The following is a 16,394-nucleotide window of genomic DNA, read 5'->3' on the forward strand; positions in this document are numbered from 1 at the left end:
TGCACTGGGGAAATATGTGACATTTCTTTTATCTTTTATTGGTGGAGAGGTTTGTCTAACCCATGTTATGCTTAGCTGTGCTTGGACCATAGCAGTTTGGGGAGGGGCTTAGCTATATAGGCGAGTAAATCTATGAAAAAAAGCACCTTACCCCCAACAAATTGCAACAAAAGGTTTCTCAACTGATTTATGTAGTATTAGGTGTCCTTAATAATATACTAAAAGTCTACTAAAGTCTGACCACCCGAAAGGTGTTATTTTCAAGATGGCGTCCAAGATGGCCTAAAAACCATTAAAATAGCCTAACTCCTTCATTATTCATCCTAGACAAGTATTTTTTGTGTTTAACCCTATGTTTTTGGGGTCTAGGAGTCCATTGAACTTGTCCAAATTGCAGAGATACAATTAGATAATTGTGAAATCCAATATTGTGTTTGTGACTCTGTTTAAAACCCTCTGAAATAGTCACCAGTTTCAAGTTAACTAAACTAAATATTTAATAAATGTCTGAATATTTATATATTTTTTGTAATAAGGTTTCAAGATATCAAAACACAACAACACTACTAGTCACAATTTTCAGTAATTCAGAAGGTTGTGGCAGAGAATATTGTCAGTTGATAGATAATAGCCTACATGATTGCAATATTGAAACGTTTTGGATAGCTCAGTGGATAACATTTGGCTCAAACTACTGTAAATAATTCATCTTTGACTATACACCCCACCCAAAACTAATTTATTGCATTATAGAGCGTCGCAGTCCCGCCCCCTTTCATGACGGCGCCAGGCCCAGGAAATAATTCCCAATGCATTTTTCCCATAGACATTTTGAAACGTATTTATTTAAAGACATCGTACAAAGCCAACTCTTGTCGTGACAAATCATGACAACAAACACAATATTTTGGACCAAACAAATAGTTTGGCCCAAAACATTGTGTTTATTGTCATGATTTGTCACGACAAGAGTTGGCTTTGTCCGCGGCGTAAACGTCTTTAAATAAATACTTTTTGAAAAGTCTATGAGGAAAATGAACGGTGATTTATTTTTCCGGGTCTCTCGAGGGGGCGGGACTGCGACGCTCTATTTACTCTTAGTGCAGAGTAGTAGTCAGAAGTCTCTACTGGGTGCAGAGGGGCGTATGATAGGTGGGGTTGGGTGAGAAGGTGAAGGGGGGTCCGGTCTAGAGTTTAGTGGGCCTAGGGTTGGTATGGGGAGTGGGGGTCACTGGATTTCTCCCTGGGGACTTGGAGCACAGAAGAGCAAAGTTAAGAAGACCCTCATGGTCTTCTCCTCTCTGCATGTCCGAGGTGGCTCATACATGTCCCATTAAAGCTATGGGGTACTTGAGAGCTTGAGAGATTGGGGCTTGTCTGTCCCTGTGGTGGTAGTTCTAAGACCTCCATGTTGTGCATTGCAATAGCCACATTCCAATATTCAAGTATACATTCTTGTCCAGGAGGGGGGAATAGACCTGCATCATTTTGAAGTAACAGCAATTATGACATGTCACACAGTTGGATTGTTGGACCATTCCGGAGCTCCGAGGATTGTCATGTAGAGAAGGAGAAATGATACGCCACACATTTCAACAAAGACAGTTCTGCAAACGATACATGAAAGATCTTTTCATCTTTGACATATCTCACTCCAAGTGGCTTAGGGAGCCTGCACTCTCCTCGTTCTCAACCCCTCCAAAAGCAAATTAGCATTTGGGATTCAAACAATTTCTAAGGCATGGCATGCTGGAGAACGGAGTGTGGAGGAGGTAGAAACTAAGGAATTGGGGTTTTGCTTAGGCTGGGAGGAGTGTTCCTATGTCGCCTGGCTCACTAGTCCCACTGGTCCCATGTGGACCATGCTGGCTCTTACTCCCGAGATAGGAGCTCTTGAGTTAGCATAGGTAGTGAAGACAGTCTCCACTGATGGTGGTTATAAGACCTCCACATGTTGCAAGACTGTCAGGCAGACAGTCGTTTTCCTAAATGTATGTATGCTGGTCCCAAATGGACCTCCTGCTGGCTCTGAGCTAGGCGCTTAGAGTGGGCATAGGTATACAGGAGGGTGAGACCCACATAGTGGTGGTTATAAGACCTCCACGTGGTGCATCATTGTTTGTCAGGCAGACAGGGGTGTCCCTATGTCGGACTGGCTCACATAGGAGAGTCGGCGTCTGGTTGGTGGCTGGGGCCCCCAGTGACTGATCATTATGGCGCAGAATGTCCTCTCCCCTCTCTAGAACAGCTAGTACAAAAATGCAAAAAGTGCAAAAATCACGAAATGAGGGGCACCCACTGTATTTATATCGGCCACATGTCATCCTACATTGTCATTTAGTACCATAAACAAACATTAAAGTCCATAGTCTTGGCTGCCACATGACTTCAAAAGACACGCATTGGAGGGCCTGGCACCCCTCAAACATGCAGTCTGACCATTAGGTCTATGCAGAAAGCAATGCTTGTTTGTTGGATAGCAGCAGGGACACAGCGTGGAGGGAGGTTAGATTGGGATTCTATGGGGAGACCGAGACTGGAGCCCAGGATTCACCAATCCTGGGCAGTACGGCATTATAGAAAAGGGAAATGTCCTATTACACTGTTATAAACAATTGCTTTAATATATCATTGTACTTTTAGATATAATTTATATATGCTAATTGGATTCCTAGATAACCAAAACATAGGGTTAGACACCAACATTTTCTAGGATGAATAATGGAGGAGTAATGGTATTTTAAGAACTGGCGGAGGCCATCTTGAAAAAAAAAACACATTTCGGGAAAATTGTGACTAGTAGTGTTATTGTGTTTTGAGGATATCTTGAAACCTTATTCCAAAAAATATATTAATATTCAGACATTTATTAAATATTTAGTTTAGTTAACTTTAAACTGGTGACTATTTCAGAGGGTTTTAACAGAGTCACAAACACAATATTGGATTTCACAATTATCTAATTGTATCTCTGCAATTTGGAAAAAAAAAGTACTTGTCTAGGATGAATAATGAAGGAGTTAGGCTATTTTAATGGTTTTTAGGCCATCTTGGACGCCATCTTGAAAATAACACCTTTCGGGGTCAGACTTTGGTAGACTTTTAGTATGTTGTTAAGGACACCCAATACTACATAAATCAGTTGAGAAACCTTTTGTTGCAATTTTTTTGGGGTCAAACCATATTCTCACCCGCCTAATAGGTCAATTAGGTAGATTTCACACAATATTATTAAAATCAACCACAAATCAAAGTATCTGTGTTGACTATTACCCATATGCAAGTATAGCATGACATCACAGGTCTTCAGATTTGGGGTGACTGGATCCCTGACTAATGAAACTTTCTGCATAATCATCTACATATCAAGGTTTGATTTCAGATGTGGAAACACTGACCTCTGGTGACCTTGAGGGGTCATTGACCTCAGAATCACATTTTTGCCATGCACTTTTTGCCCAATGATTCTCCATTATTATGCTTGTTAAAATGACAGTTTTGGCAAGAACACTCTCCTGGGGTTTTTATGTGGGTAATATGTGTTAAATATTTAAAATGTGTGTAGAAATCTTTGTATTTCAGAGTGTCCATGATGTCATGGACACTGGGCTCACTTCCTTCCTGGACTACAATTCCCATAATGCTTTGGTGCACGGTTCCTCCTTGTGGATATGTTGTTACAGCTAAATTCCAATACCCAAAATCTCGGCCACTCGCTCACTCCCACTCGGTCACTCGGGGTCATTCCAGCGTGACCCGGAAATGGTTAACGTTCCGATTGTTAAAGTGCTCCATCGAGGAGGAGAGTGGAGTTGAGTGGAGGAGCCGAGTGGGCTCTCCGAGACACGGCATAGAGCGAGTGTACATCAGGTGCAGGCTCGGTGGGGTGTTTTGTCTCCTCGCAGCGGATTTCCGCATCACGTGTACATGTTTTTTCCTTCTCCAGTGACATAAGTCCGCCTCCTCCACATGTGGCACATAAAACACTGCTTGAAACCCGATACTATGCACCCCCCCCCCCCCCATCCACCGGCGGCTGAGTCGCTGACCCAACACACACATGCACGCACTGTGCCTACATAATGTGAAAGTGAAAGGACCACAACAAGCCACTGGCTTTATTGCGTTGTGTCATATAAGCATAATAAAAGTAGGATATATACATTAGGCCGGCTATATTGTGCACACCTCAAAAGCTATAGTTAATTTATCTCTGTGCATGCCTGAATGCACAGACTGCTATGAATGACGGTGACAAAAATGTATTTATTTATATGTGGACTGAACTGAATAGGCTATGTAAGTCAGAGAGACTTGTAACCTAATTCCTGTTATAGTGTCCGTTATTTGCAAAGACCGTCGGAGGAGGACTTATACTGTCGGAGGAGGGGGGGGGTGATTTATACGTGTGCGCATCCTGGCGCTTATTCACTATTTTCAGGAATAAATAGCCTTGCCTTGCACATGTTACCAATACATACACATTGGCCTCGGACCCTCGGTTACATGCACAAAATGATGAATTGTCTATTCTGTAGACTGTACGGCTCTGTTCGGAGTTCCAGTGCATGATCCAGCTGTGTGACACTGTATTGTTCCACCACGGAGCCGAGGAGCGAGTGGAGGACGCGAGGAGAGTGAGCGAGTGTGAAAGTTGTGGTATTGGAATTCAGCTGTACTGAGACAACATGTAGTCCAGGAAGTAAGTGAGCCCAGTGTCCATGACATCATGGACACTTTGAAATACAAAAATATCTAAAAACACCTATTAGGCCTACCCACATAAAAACCCCAGGAAAGTGTTTCTTGTCTCCCAAACATCATTAAAATATGATCTGGTTGCAAAAAGGATGAAGTGTGTGTGTGTGTGTGTGTGTGTGTGTGTGTGTGTGTGTGTGTGTGTGTGTGTGTGTGTGTGTGTGTGTGTGTGTGTTAGGCTGCACAACAGTGACACTTGAAAACCAACCAAACGCAATTCTCAGGCTCGGATGGACACAGGCAGCCAGGGACAGACGCAGAAAACAATCCATTTCCGACAAGGGAACGCCGCTTTTATGTTTCCGATTATCTGTTTCCGTTTCTCTGTTTCCTTTCCTCTGGTTGGCACCCCCCCCCCCCCCCCCCCCGGCCCCTCCCCTTGCAGCTGCCAGCTGGTCACGTGATCAGTTCTGCAGCCAGACACTCTTGTGTTTTTAAGCATGCACACACACACACACAGACACGTGTGTGTGTGTGTGTGTGTGTGTGTGTGTGTGTGTGTGTGTGTGTGTGAGTGTGTGTGTGCGTGTGTGCTTTGTCTCACTCGTCCGCTGGTTCCGCCTGCAGCAGGTTGGCCTGGGTCTGGGCGACGGCGATCGTCTCCTCGGTCTCTTCTTCAACCATCTGGTCAGGTGTGACGATCACTGGGATAGTCATGCTCCCATCCACATCCTCCACTGTCACTGTGGGGGTCAATGAGCTGGCTGTGGAACACATCACAGCTCTCTCAAACCGTTTGCTAACATAGCTAACACATATACGCACCGCTATAATGGGCTAAATCTGATTATCCAGACCTGACCTGAACACTTGAACTCTCTGCACTTTATATTTATTCACCATTAATATATCCAAATATATGAACACCAAATGATGTACAGTGGGTAGTACAACGAAGTCATAGATCCTATTATTTTGAGGTGTAATCAGTCTGGACCAGGGGGTGTATATACTGTACGTTGGTTAGACATGCCAACAGTCCTACAGTCATTAGTCCGACAACACCGTCGTTAAAAGTAACCCGGGTGCTGCAGGTTTAAAATCACCTGTGGCTCCCGACATGTGCTGCGGCCGTCCGTGTACGGTTACTAGCCCGGGCACCAAAAAGTGTGTTTTGAAGAAGAGTCAAATTGGCTGAAAGTCTATCCTGACACAAATGGGCGTGGCCTATATGGGGAGATGCGTCATGACCCACGGAATCCAGGGAAAGTGAATTTTTGATTTTATGACGTACGGTTCAAGAGTTATAAGGCGAAATGTAAAGTGGGCTGTTTATTACATTAATGTTAATTATTATAAACCTCCCCTCCAAGTGACGTTTTCGCATTTTCCCATGTAAGTCGATGATAATTTTTAATTCACTTATAAATTAATTATTAATTAATACTTTGTTAAATTGAAAAAAGGGCTTTGTTAAGACCTACCTAACATTATGGGCAATGCCTGTGTGAAAAGTCGGAGCGTTTGGTCCAGCCAGTGAGGAGCTACGACAGTGTTTCAGACAATCATTCATTCAGACCGACATTCATTCAGACATTGAGTGAATTATAGTTACATTAGATAGGTATTTAAATGTCGATTTCAGCTCTGACATTTATTTCAGACATGCTCTAGTATGTGAAGAGTCTGCCTGTGCTATTAACTCATTTTGGATTTTTTTTTTTATGCTTTTTTCTCCTGCGGTGAAAAGCTTAACTGAGGGGCTGCACGGTGGCAGCCCCTCAGTTAAGCTGGGTCACATATCTTTAAAGGTCTATTCAGTGATTTCACTTAATTCAAATTATCACATTTTCTAATTTATTTTCTTGATAATCCTCCATACTATAGAGTATAGAGTGTGCTGACTATAAGGAGTTCCTCCCTGTTCCCAGTTTCCCCTGGGGTCAAAAAAACGTAGGTTTCGTTTTTGGCTAGAGGGCCTAGCCTTCATCCAATCAGGATCGAGTGGGGGCCTTGGTACACCAGCTGTTGGCCTGTTGTGTCTCCCCCCCACTGTAGCATGTGTGCACATGTGTGCATGTGTACATCTCGTTACCGTGGCGGACTGTTTTTTTTCTCCAAATCACCCAAATCAATGAATGCTCCTTTTATCGTTAAATGTATGGAAAAGTAGCTTCGGTGTTCAGTGAATGAATAATCAAGGGAAGTAAACTATGCATACATAAAAGTTATACTGAAATGCAGTAACAAAGTAATTGTACTTGGTCCCAAACCTTGGAGCAAAAGCACATTACTTGAATGCACAGCACAGCACAGCACAGCACAGCACAGCACAGCACAGCACAGCACAGCACAGCACAGCACAGCACAGCACAGCACAGCACAACACAGCACAGCACAGCACAGCACAGCACAGCACAGCACGGTTCTAAAACATTGAGGTCACCTGGTCGGTTGGCAGCTCATTGCGAAACAGTGCAGTTGTGCAGAGCGACAAGAGATGCAAAGCCAAAGAACAAGCTGTGCTGTGGTCGGTAGGTAGGTAGGTAGGCTGTGGTAGGTAGGTTTGGCACTTCAAAGTTTGTTGGTATGAGGACTGCCATTAATCTTGCTGAGAAGGGGTCTGGGCAGTTTAAGGCAATTGAGTCGGTTGACAATGCTCCGGCAGCAGGCTGGACAATTTAGAAGCGCCATGTTTTATTTTATGCTGCAGTTGTCGGTAAGTTGGGAGGCACTTGGCAATGTGGGGTATTCGAAGCAACATGCTCTTTACTGGAGAAAAGGTGGCGGAAACTGAGAGACAGCCATGGGAAGCAATGACAAGTTGATAAGACAATGCAGTGCTAAACCACATATTGAAGTGAAAATAGCAATTACAGCATTGTCTGCATCTGTTTATTTTGATTCTGTTGTAGAACTCTTGAATCTGACCTTCACGTCCACCCTCCACATCTTCTGCCGTGTCTTTACCTGCTGTCTCTGGTTCAGGTTCTGGTTCTGGTTCAGGTTCAGGTTCTGGCTCTGACTGTGTAGTAGCTGGTTCAGGTTCTTGTTCTGGTTCTGGCTCAGGTTCTGGTTCAGGTTCTGCTTCAGGTTCTGGTTCAGGTTCTGCTTCAGGTTCTGGCTCAGGTTCTGCTTCAGGTTCTGGCTCAGGTTCTGGTTCAGGTTCTGGCTCTGGTTCAGGTTCAGGTTCTGGCTCTGACTGTGTAGTAGCTGGTTCTGGTTCAGGTTCAGGCTCTGGTTCAGGTTCTGGCTCTGACTGTGTAGTAGCTGGTTCTGGTTCAGGTTCAGGCTCTGGTTCAGGTTCTGGCTCTGACTGTGTAGTAGCTGGTTCTGGTTCAGGTTCAGGTTCAGGTTCAGGTTCTGGCTCTGACTGTGTAGTAGCTGGTTCTGGTTCAGGTTCTGGCTCTGACTGTTTAGTAGCTGATTCTGGTTCTGGTTCAGCTTCTGGCTCAGACTGTATAGTACCTGGTTCAGGTTCTGGTTCCGGTTCTGGCTCAGGTTCTGGTTCAGGTTCTGCTTCAGGTTCTGGCTCAGGTTCTGGTTCAGGTTCTGCTTCAGGTTCATCCCCAGGGACTTCTTTAAGGCTGCACAAAGATACAAAAGCAGCTTTGACGCTTCCATCATCAATATGTACATTGTTGTTTTACAGAAGTAGAAATGATCAAACTAGTTGTCCATAGTCTGGCCACACTCATAGATTGCAGACTTATGAGGTGTGATTGTGGACAAAAATGAAGCCAAAGAGTGTCACTGTTTGTAGTACCAGAAATTAGTTTGCTCAAATATTTGTTTTTAATTCATGAATAGTTTTGCTTTTGAAACTGTTTTGAATTAATAATAAATTAAAAACAAGATTTAGGAAACCAAAAGATAAATAACAATGTGTCCGCAACCCACAAATGGGTTTGGGAAACAGTTTCCCAATAGACTCTATTGCACCATTTAAGCTCCACGCCTCAGTGATCTCTCATCTAGATCTTTAGACTTCGCTCAAACAAGCCCAACGTACCTTTCGACGACGCCTGGCCTGATTCACAGAAGAAGATGTTACAAAACAACATAAGACATGAGTGAAACATACTGTACAGTAGGCAACAGGGGTTCGGTGCATAGAATGAATAAAGCCTCAACGCAATGCATATGCAGCAGGTGGCAAGCTACGTGAGCATGGACAGTCACACTACGGAAATATAAAGTAGCACACATTGTTTGTCTTGCACTGAGTCCTGGGTTGATGCTGTATTCCAGTGGTTCTCAACCTTTCCAGGCCCTGACTCCCCCAAGAGAATCATAATTTGAACCGTTGAACTGGAGACCCCCCACCCTGATAAGTAGCCTACTTGGAATGTAGAGTTGAGGCATTACATTTAGTACTCTGCTCCACAGATAAAACTGTAAATATTGTGAAAATAGCCCATCTACAAGCTCACGTTGCGAGGCGTTGTGAACTTGTATAGATCTGCTGTTTTCTCAATGTTTGCCTCCGTCTTATACTGTATTATTTGGCCAATGTTTAGGCTAGTTTTTATAGTAGCCTACAGTTTGTTGATTACTTTTGATGCAGTAATGGACTTTTTTATTTGTTCTCCACTCTACTGGAAATTCCATGAACCCAGAAATGGTGATTAATGTAAACTTTTATGATAGAAATGTTATCTATAGGCCTAATGGATTGGTTGGTTGCTAAAAGTTGCACGTTGAGCAATTTGAGTTATTAGCATAATATGTGACCATACCATTAACATCCAATATAAGGCAAAATTTCAGCATGAGACATATGAAACTATGGGTGGTTTTCATGATTCTGAATCCATTCCAAGCATTAGTTTTGCACAAAAAACACTCCTTGGGCTAAATTCGGGCATATCCCAAATGTGCTGACCTCATCACATTTGTGATGACGGCTATGGCTGTTTTCCTCCCAAGGAGTGTTTTTTGTGCAAAACTAATCCTTGGAATGGATTCAAAATCATGAAAACCCCCTAGTTTCATATGTCTCATGCTACTTAAAGAATGATGACATTTGGACTTTTTAGCCATACTGATATATAGGATGTTAATGGTCACATATAATAATCACATATTATGCTAATAACTGAAATTGCTCAACGTGCAACTTTTAGCAACGAAGCTTAATCTCATCTGCTAAGCCTATAGATGACATTTGAATCATAAAAGTTTACATTAAACAACATTTATGGGTCTAACATGGGACCTATGGGGGCTTTCAGTAGTCTTGAGAACCACTGCTGTATTCTCATTACTCTCTTCGGGGTCACATGTTACACCTTGTTCACGGGTTTCAGTGTCTGTGACGTTTTTTTCCCCCAACTATCTCTGATGTATTTAATTTGTATCCCCTTTGGCATATTACGTTCTACCTTTCCACTCTTTATCTTTATCTTCAGCATTTATTTTTAACTTTCCAGAAATTATTTCTCATCAGCTGTAACTGCCTTCATGTTTTCATTATCTCTCCCATTGTCCTGCTGTGTGGTTGGACTTCCTTTGATATTTTAGGCATTCTGTACTACCACTTTTTTTTTTTTTTCCTGAGACTATCGCTTGATTTGATTAAAGGACCACTTCACCACTTTTCAACCTATCTTCATATGATAGGTCCTCACTAATAATCATGATAAAATGGCACAATTTTGTTCTACTCAGTCTGTGTCTCATAGGAGGGCTGTGGGCAGTTCAGAAACCCCTCCACCAGTGACATCATAGTTAGGCAGATGTTTTTTAACAATATTTTTTCGCAAAAATGTTTAGATTTGTATTATCGTGACGGCTTCCATTTTCGCATTGCAACTTTTCAGGACTAGAAAGCTTGCAGTTTAGGTTTGATTCCCCATGGGTTTCTGAACTGCCCACAGCCCTCCTATAAACACAGAGTAGAAAAGTGCCATTTTATCATGATTATTAGTGAGGAGCTAGTATATGAAGATGTGGTGAAGTGGTCCTTGAAGTTCCATTTTCCATTTTATGTGCAGCAAACATCTTTTCTGCGGTGTCCAATTCAGTTTTGTGACGCGGTCCAGAGTCGACGTTGCCCTCTGGCAGCTGTATTTCCTCAATGCATTTGGTTTATTGGTTATTTTTGGATTTTCAGAACTCCTACTGTTATTTTGCTTTCTGTGTGTTTGCTCTATAAGGATGGCCACTCTCTTCTGTGGATGAACTGATTCAAAACCTTCCTCTGTCGTTATAACGTCCTGAATATAACATGTCCATCAATATGCTGACCATCCTGCGTGACAAGTAGGTGCTTGATATTTCTATCATGATCTTTGATTTCACAAGCTCAATGGCTCCCACCTCCTCTAACTCCTCTAACTCACTCTCCAAGAGTCTTGTCCTTTTTAGGATTATTTTCTTTGTCTTGGCCATTCTCTGCTCATCATCCTGTTATCTCCCACAGGAGTCTTTCTCCCAGAGATTGTGCATGAGGGGACAAACAGGTTGTGCATAACATAAACAACAATTGGTACTATATCTCGCCATGTTAGGAAAGTCACTGATTATAATGCACTGTTAGCATTGCACATGCTATAGTATTGCCTAATAATGCATTACAAGCAGGAACTAGCTTTCTAGCTTTCAAAAAGCGTCACATTACATGTCATTCATTATAACATGTTTCACATTAAGCTCTGGTCAGTTAAAACAGTTGAAGAAAAATAAATATTGAAGCTTTCAGTAAAATACATGTTATTTTCCGGGGTCAAAGGTCATCATCAGGATTCTTGTTGTGAACCTTTAACTGCATGAACCCTCATGAGAGGTCCCGGTTCTGGGAATAGACGAACAGTCGGCAAAAAGCCACAAGCTCACAACACGTGAGCTTGTGGCTATTTTCACTATGACCCCTTTTCCACCGGTTGGTTCCCAATGGGAACCGGTTCAGTTCTTTTTGGTTCTTAGTCCATGAGCCAGAGCTCCAAAAATTGGAACGTTAATTATGAATTGAGTGGGCAAAACTATACCTATATTAGATTGTTTATATGATCAATATAAGTAAAGTAGCTTTAGCTTTTTAGTAGCTTTTTCATATTATCTATTTTTTGCATATTTTCCTATACATAATGCCTCATTTACAAAAAATATTATTCGTAATACAATAAATCATTCGTGCAAGTAATCAACTAGGGAAGTTTCATGGTGATAACAATTTTATATACAGTACTGTAGGTATGTTTTTTTTGCCCACTCAATTCATAATTAACGTTCCAATTAACGTTCCAAAAAGAACTAAACCGGTTCTCATTGGGAACCAACCGGTGGAAAGGGGGCCTATTTGATGTACAACAAAGTGTGTAGCGTTCAAGTGCAGCCTATACTTAATTTTGCATGCGCGGGCTTAATTCCTACAGTGCAATACACTGTAAGAGAGTTGCAGGAGGGATTTGCGGCAGAGTGCAAGAATAAAAGGTACAGTCAGACTTACTCTGGTTCCTCTGGTTCGTCTTCCTCTGGGATTTTGGGCAGCCTTTTCAAAACAAACAGCGTCAGGACAGTTTTATGGCAGGAGGTCTCCATGAAGACGCAATGTCCTGGTGGGAGTGTTATGTGCATCTGTGTTGTGTGTGTGCGCGCGCGTGTGTGTGTGTGTGTGTGTGTATGTGCTTGCATGCATGAGTGCATGCATGCATGTGATGTTCAACTCTTTCTATCCAAGACTCAGGCCCACATAGCATTATACATTGACTCCATTAGGTGGAGCCAGCACGCCTGAAAGCACATCTCACTGAGCCTATACCCTTGTCCAACACACAGGGAGGAAATATCACGCCCCTTCCAATGACAACAGTACGCCTTGTCTAGCTCTAATCTAGCACATAGTCATCCACATACCTCTCCTCCCCTCTTGCTTGATTCCCCACCCCGCCACACCCCCCCTCAGGGGCGTGCACAGATAAGACACGAGGTAGTGCCAGAGCAAGGGTTCTCAACCTGGGGGGGGGGGGGGGTGCGAGACATGGCCAAAAACGGTGAGAACCCCTGCGCTAGAGCACCTGCCCTTTTGCCCTCTGGACAGCAATGTGCCCTTTTTCAAAAGTTTGTTTTTGTACAGTTTGTTCATTACATTTTTGTTTTGTACAGTGTACAGCAGGGGTGGGAAACTGGTGGCCCGGGAGCTACATCATGCGGCCCCCACCTTCACTTAATGCGGCCCGCATGTTAATATCAGAATACTGATATAGTATTGATTTCAGCTGTTACAATTCCAAACACGCTTTGATCACTTCATGACTACCGTAGTATTAAATGTAAGTTATGTTAACAGTTCATGAAGTTAACATAACTAAATGCATTTGAAGTTCAATAAAAAAGGTTACTTTTCAGGATTCCAATTGAAAAATAGCAAAATTATTCGGGTTTTCAATTCAAATATAGCCGGTCTACAAACTCAAAACGCGTCGCATCGCGACGCATTTTGAGCTTGTAGATCGGCTATTTTTGCTCCACGCACCGCACAGCAAGGTGTCCTTTTTTTCACTTGAGCACCTGCCCCTCGAAATGTCTGTGCACGCCCCCCCCCCCCCCCCCCCCTGTCTTCCTTTTAGTCAAAGACTAGAGAGCAATCACCTACCATTAGGCCCTGAAACCCAACTCAGTACAGCGCTTTGTTGGTGGTCGCATTTTAGCACAATTTTAGTGCGTGTCCACCAGCGACCAACCCCGTTGGCTGAAGCCCTGACACTTCATTCAGAGCACATCAGAGCTACACTACATGCTTATGCAATCACCATCCATCACACAGTATAGCAATCAAAACAAGGCTACCAAGTAGCCCATATTGGCCAGGTCTGCTCTTCAGAATGTGCTTCTGTTTGTTCTCTGGTGACACTTACTGTTTCTTAGAGTCCTGACTTTCTACGGTCATCTCCTTCATCTCAGCTTTAGACTCCTGTTGTTCTTTGGCCAGCTGTAGAGCACTCTCTGTTTTCTTGGCTGCCTGTAGAGCAGTCTCTATTTTGCCGGCGGTCTCCTTTTCCTTTTCCATTCGCTCCTGCAAACACATGTTATCTTTTTCACGGGGGCAGCTGTATAAGGCCGTCGTTTGCCAAACCTTTCAGCTCGAGACCCAAAAGAGAGATTAGACGTTTGCCCGGGACCCAAACCAGTGAAAATAGCAGATCTCTCTTGTTTTGAGCTGCGTTGCGAGCTTGTAGATCAGCTATTTTCACTACTTCTTGAAAGTATGGTAAGTGATTTTCTTTGGTTAACATTTAAAAGCTCTATGTTGCGATAGAATCATTGCTAGTGTAACAGGATCAAGTTTCCATGTCTCTCCAGCTTTTTATTAAACAGAAAATGCATTTTCAGGTCGGGATACAAATTTCGTCCAATCGGGATAGAGAATGCAGTCAGGACTCGGGGTACAGATTAAGTGGAATTGTAAGGCCTCATTCACACGTACCAAACACCAATCAAGCAAATGTTTGGTCGTTTTTTTGGGGCCACCACAATGCTTTTCCAATGGGAGTTACATGGTTTGACCAAACATTTGTGTTTGATTGCTGATTGCTGGTGGTGTTCTGCCCCTCCCCTTCAACAAACAAAACTGTTTGGTCAAACCATGTGACTCCCATTGGAAAAAACTACCAAACATTTGCTTGATTGGCGTTTGGTATACATGTGAATGAGGCCTAAGTGATGACACAAAGAAATGAGCAGACAAAATTGGATCTGGAATACTATAAAACTTAAGCTGAAAAATGGCTACTCCCTCCTTATTGGCAGAAAATGTGTCACCTAACAGAGAAGCTGTATAAAAAGTCTGTAAAGTTTATTAAAGCGCTGGAGAGACATTCCTGTTACCGAACAAACACTATAGCAATGATTAGTGATTTTAACAAAAAAACTTTTTGTTTTAAATAAATAAAAAGACCACCCTAACCTAATATAGCCTAACTTTAATTATAAAGTTAGGGTAAAAACACGGGGAGAGAAATACAGAGAAACATTTCTTTGATCTAAAGTGAATGAATGCCCTTTGACCTATATAGACTCACCTCATTGGCTCCGGGCTTTTACTTTGTTTATTTGGACGTGACATTGTATATTAATGGACATTACATATGAATGCAATGTAAATACAGAACAGGCAGACAGTGAAGCACATTCCACTGGGAAACAAAGCATAATTAAAAACATACGTACCATGTACTCCTCGTACATGGACTTCTGGGGCGGTGTGACCGCTTTTTTGCTGGTCGCCACTTCCACCACCGATTCTGATGGGTTTTGAATGATGTTAACGGAACACATGTCACAGGGTGTGTGTGTGTGTGTGTGTGTGTACGTGTTCCATTATTCCACACCCAATTCTTACAAAATAAAATGTGTAGTCTGTAGTGTCTGTAGTACATGTATACCAATGAGTCCAATACAAATATATCACCTTGTTTATGTGTGTATCATAGCTACACACATAAATAATGGAAAAAAGCATTGTTAAACAGTAAAAAAACAAAAAAACAAGGCTATGTTGGTCACTCCAAATGCTATTGCAGCTCCAGTGAACATCTCCACTCGAGATGGAACTCCCATCGAGTGGGTGGAGTGGTGTAAATACTTTGGTTTCTGGTTGGATGTCAAATCAAAATAAAGGCTTGTGTTGTATCATACAACTGTTTCTAATTAGTCATCATTGCATGCCATTAAGTTTCTACTTTGAAGAAAATAAATGAGTGAGGAAATCTATGTGTGTGTGTGTGTGTGTGTGTGTGTGTGTGTGTGTGTGTGTGTGTGTGTGACTGTGTGTGTGTGTGTGTGTGTGTGTGTGTGTGTAAAACAAATCTGAACTATCATATATTTTTTTTTGCAAAAAGGGTAAAGTGTCCCTTTAAATGGAAACTAGGCTGAAAGTTGGGTAGTGTCCCAGGGCCTTAGCCCTTAACTGCAAGCTAACGTGTCAATGTAGACTGGGTAGTTGAACTATTTCAAAATGTTTTTCAAAATAGTAAAATGCAGCTAATAAGTTTAGGGGTAAGTAAGTAAGGCCCAAATGTATATTATTGTCTAAGACGGGGTTAAGGGAGCACTCAATTTGTTTATCGTGATAACCTATTCCATCCACCAAGGTTGAATTTGATTTTAAAGATGGAGTGCCACAATTCTTGTATTTTTCCAGTTTTCCATGTGACAGCACTTCATTAGACACCCTGGAGTCGTTTTTATGTGCAATGGTGTATTAACTTTGTATTTAGGGTTTCTTCCTGGAGGATGAACCCTTGACAGTCAAACGGGCCAATGAAATAAACAGTAATATAGTGACATTACACTATCAGCCCCTCCCCTAACCCCTCCCCTTTTATCATACAACTACAGCTGTGGGTGCGGCTTCAGTTCAGGTGGATCACCACCCATCACCACCCACCAGGCAAACCAGGCATACTTAATGAACTGGTGGGCGTGTCCACATAAAAACAACATTTTAACAAATACTGTACACTTTTTTGAAAAAGTTATACCTCCTTATATAACAATAACACCTGATGATCATGTTTTAGGGTGGAAAACAATCACGGCACTCATGCATTTGTTGTAAAACCTTGTTGTAAAACACAGGAGGCCCAAACGTGCTGCTGAGCGAACCAACCTTTTCCTTAACCTCATGATACTGCATATTGTATTGGTCATACAAAGTACAAGATATACATTGTGCAAATTAAAATGAGTGCTCT

General features: G+C 42.4%; 1 protein-coding gene across 1 annotated transcript in view; it reads right to left on the minus strand.

Annotated features, from left to right (window-relative positions):
* The window catches only part of cngb1a (cyclic nucleotide gated channel subunit beta 1a), a gene marked incomplete at both ends in the record, with an annotated part of 31,463 nt that extends 16,487 nt beyond the window's left edge, over window positions 1-14,976 (minus strand). Inside the window, 6 exon segments of the mRNA XM_083759376.1 lie at window positions 5,303-5,484; window positions 7,630-8,110; window positions 8,157-8,285; window positions 12,149-12,190; window positions 13,557-13,714; window positions 14,869-14,976. Coding sequence (XP_083615502.1) covers window positions 5,303-5,484; window positions 7,630-8,110; window positions 8,157-8,285; window positions 12,149-12,190; window positions 13,557-13,714; window positions 14,869-14,976 — 1,100 coding nt within the window.
* Between the last annotated feature and the right edge of the window lie 1,418 nt (window positions 14,977-16,394).

Source organism: Protomyctophum parallelum (assembly GCF_964188405.1).
Source record: "Protomyctophum parallelum genome assembly, chromosome: 2".
Classification (NCBI taxonomy): domain Eukaryota; kingdom Metazoa; phylum Chordata; class Actinopteri; order Myctophiformes; family Myctophidae; genus Protomyctophum; species Protomyctophum parallelum.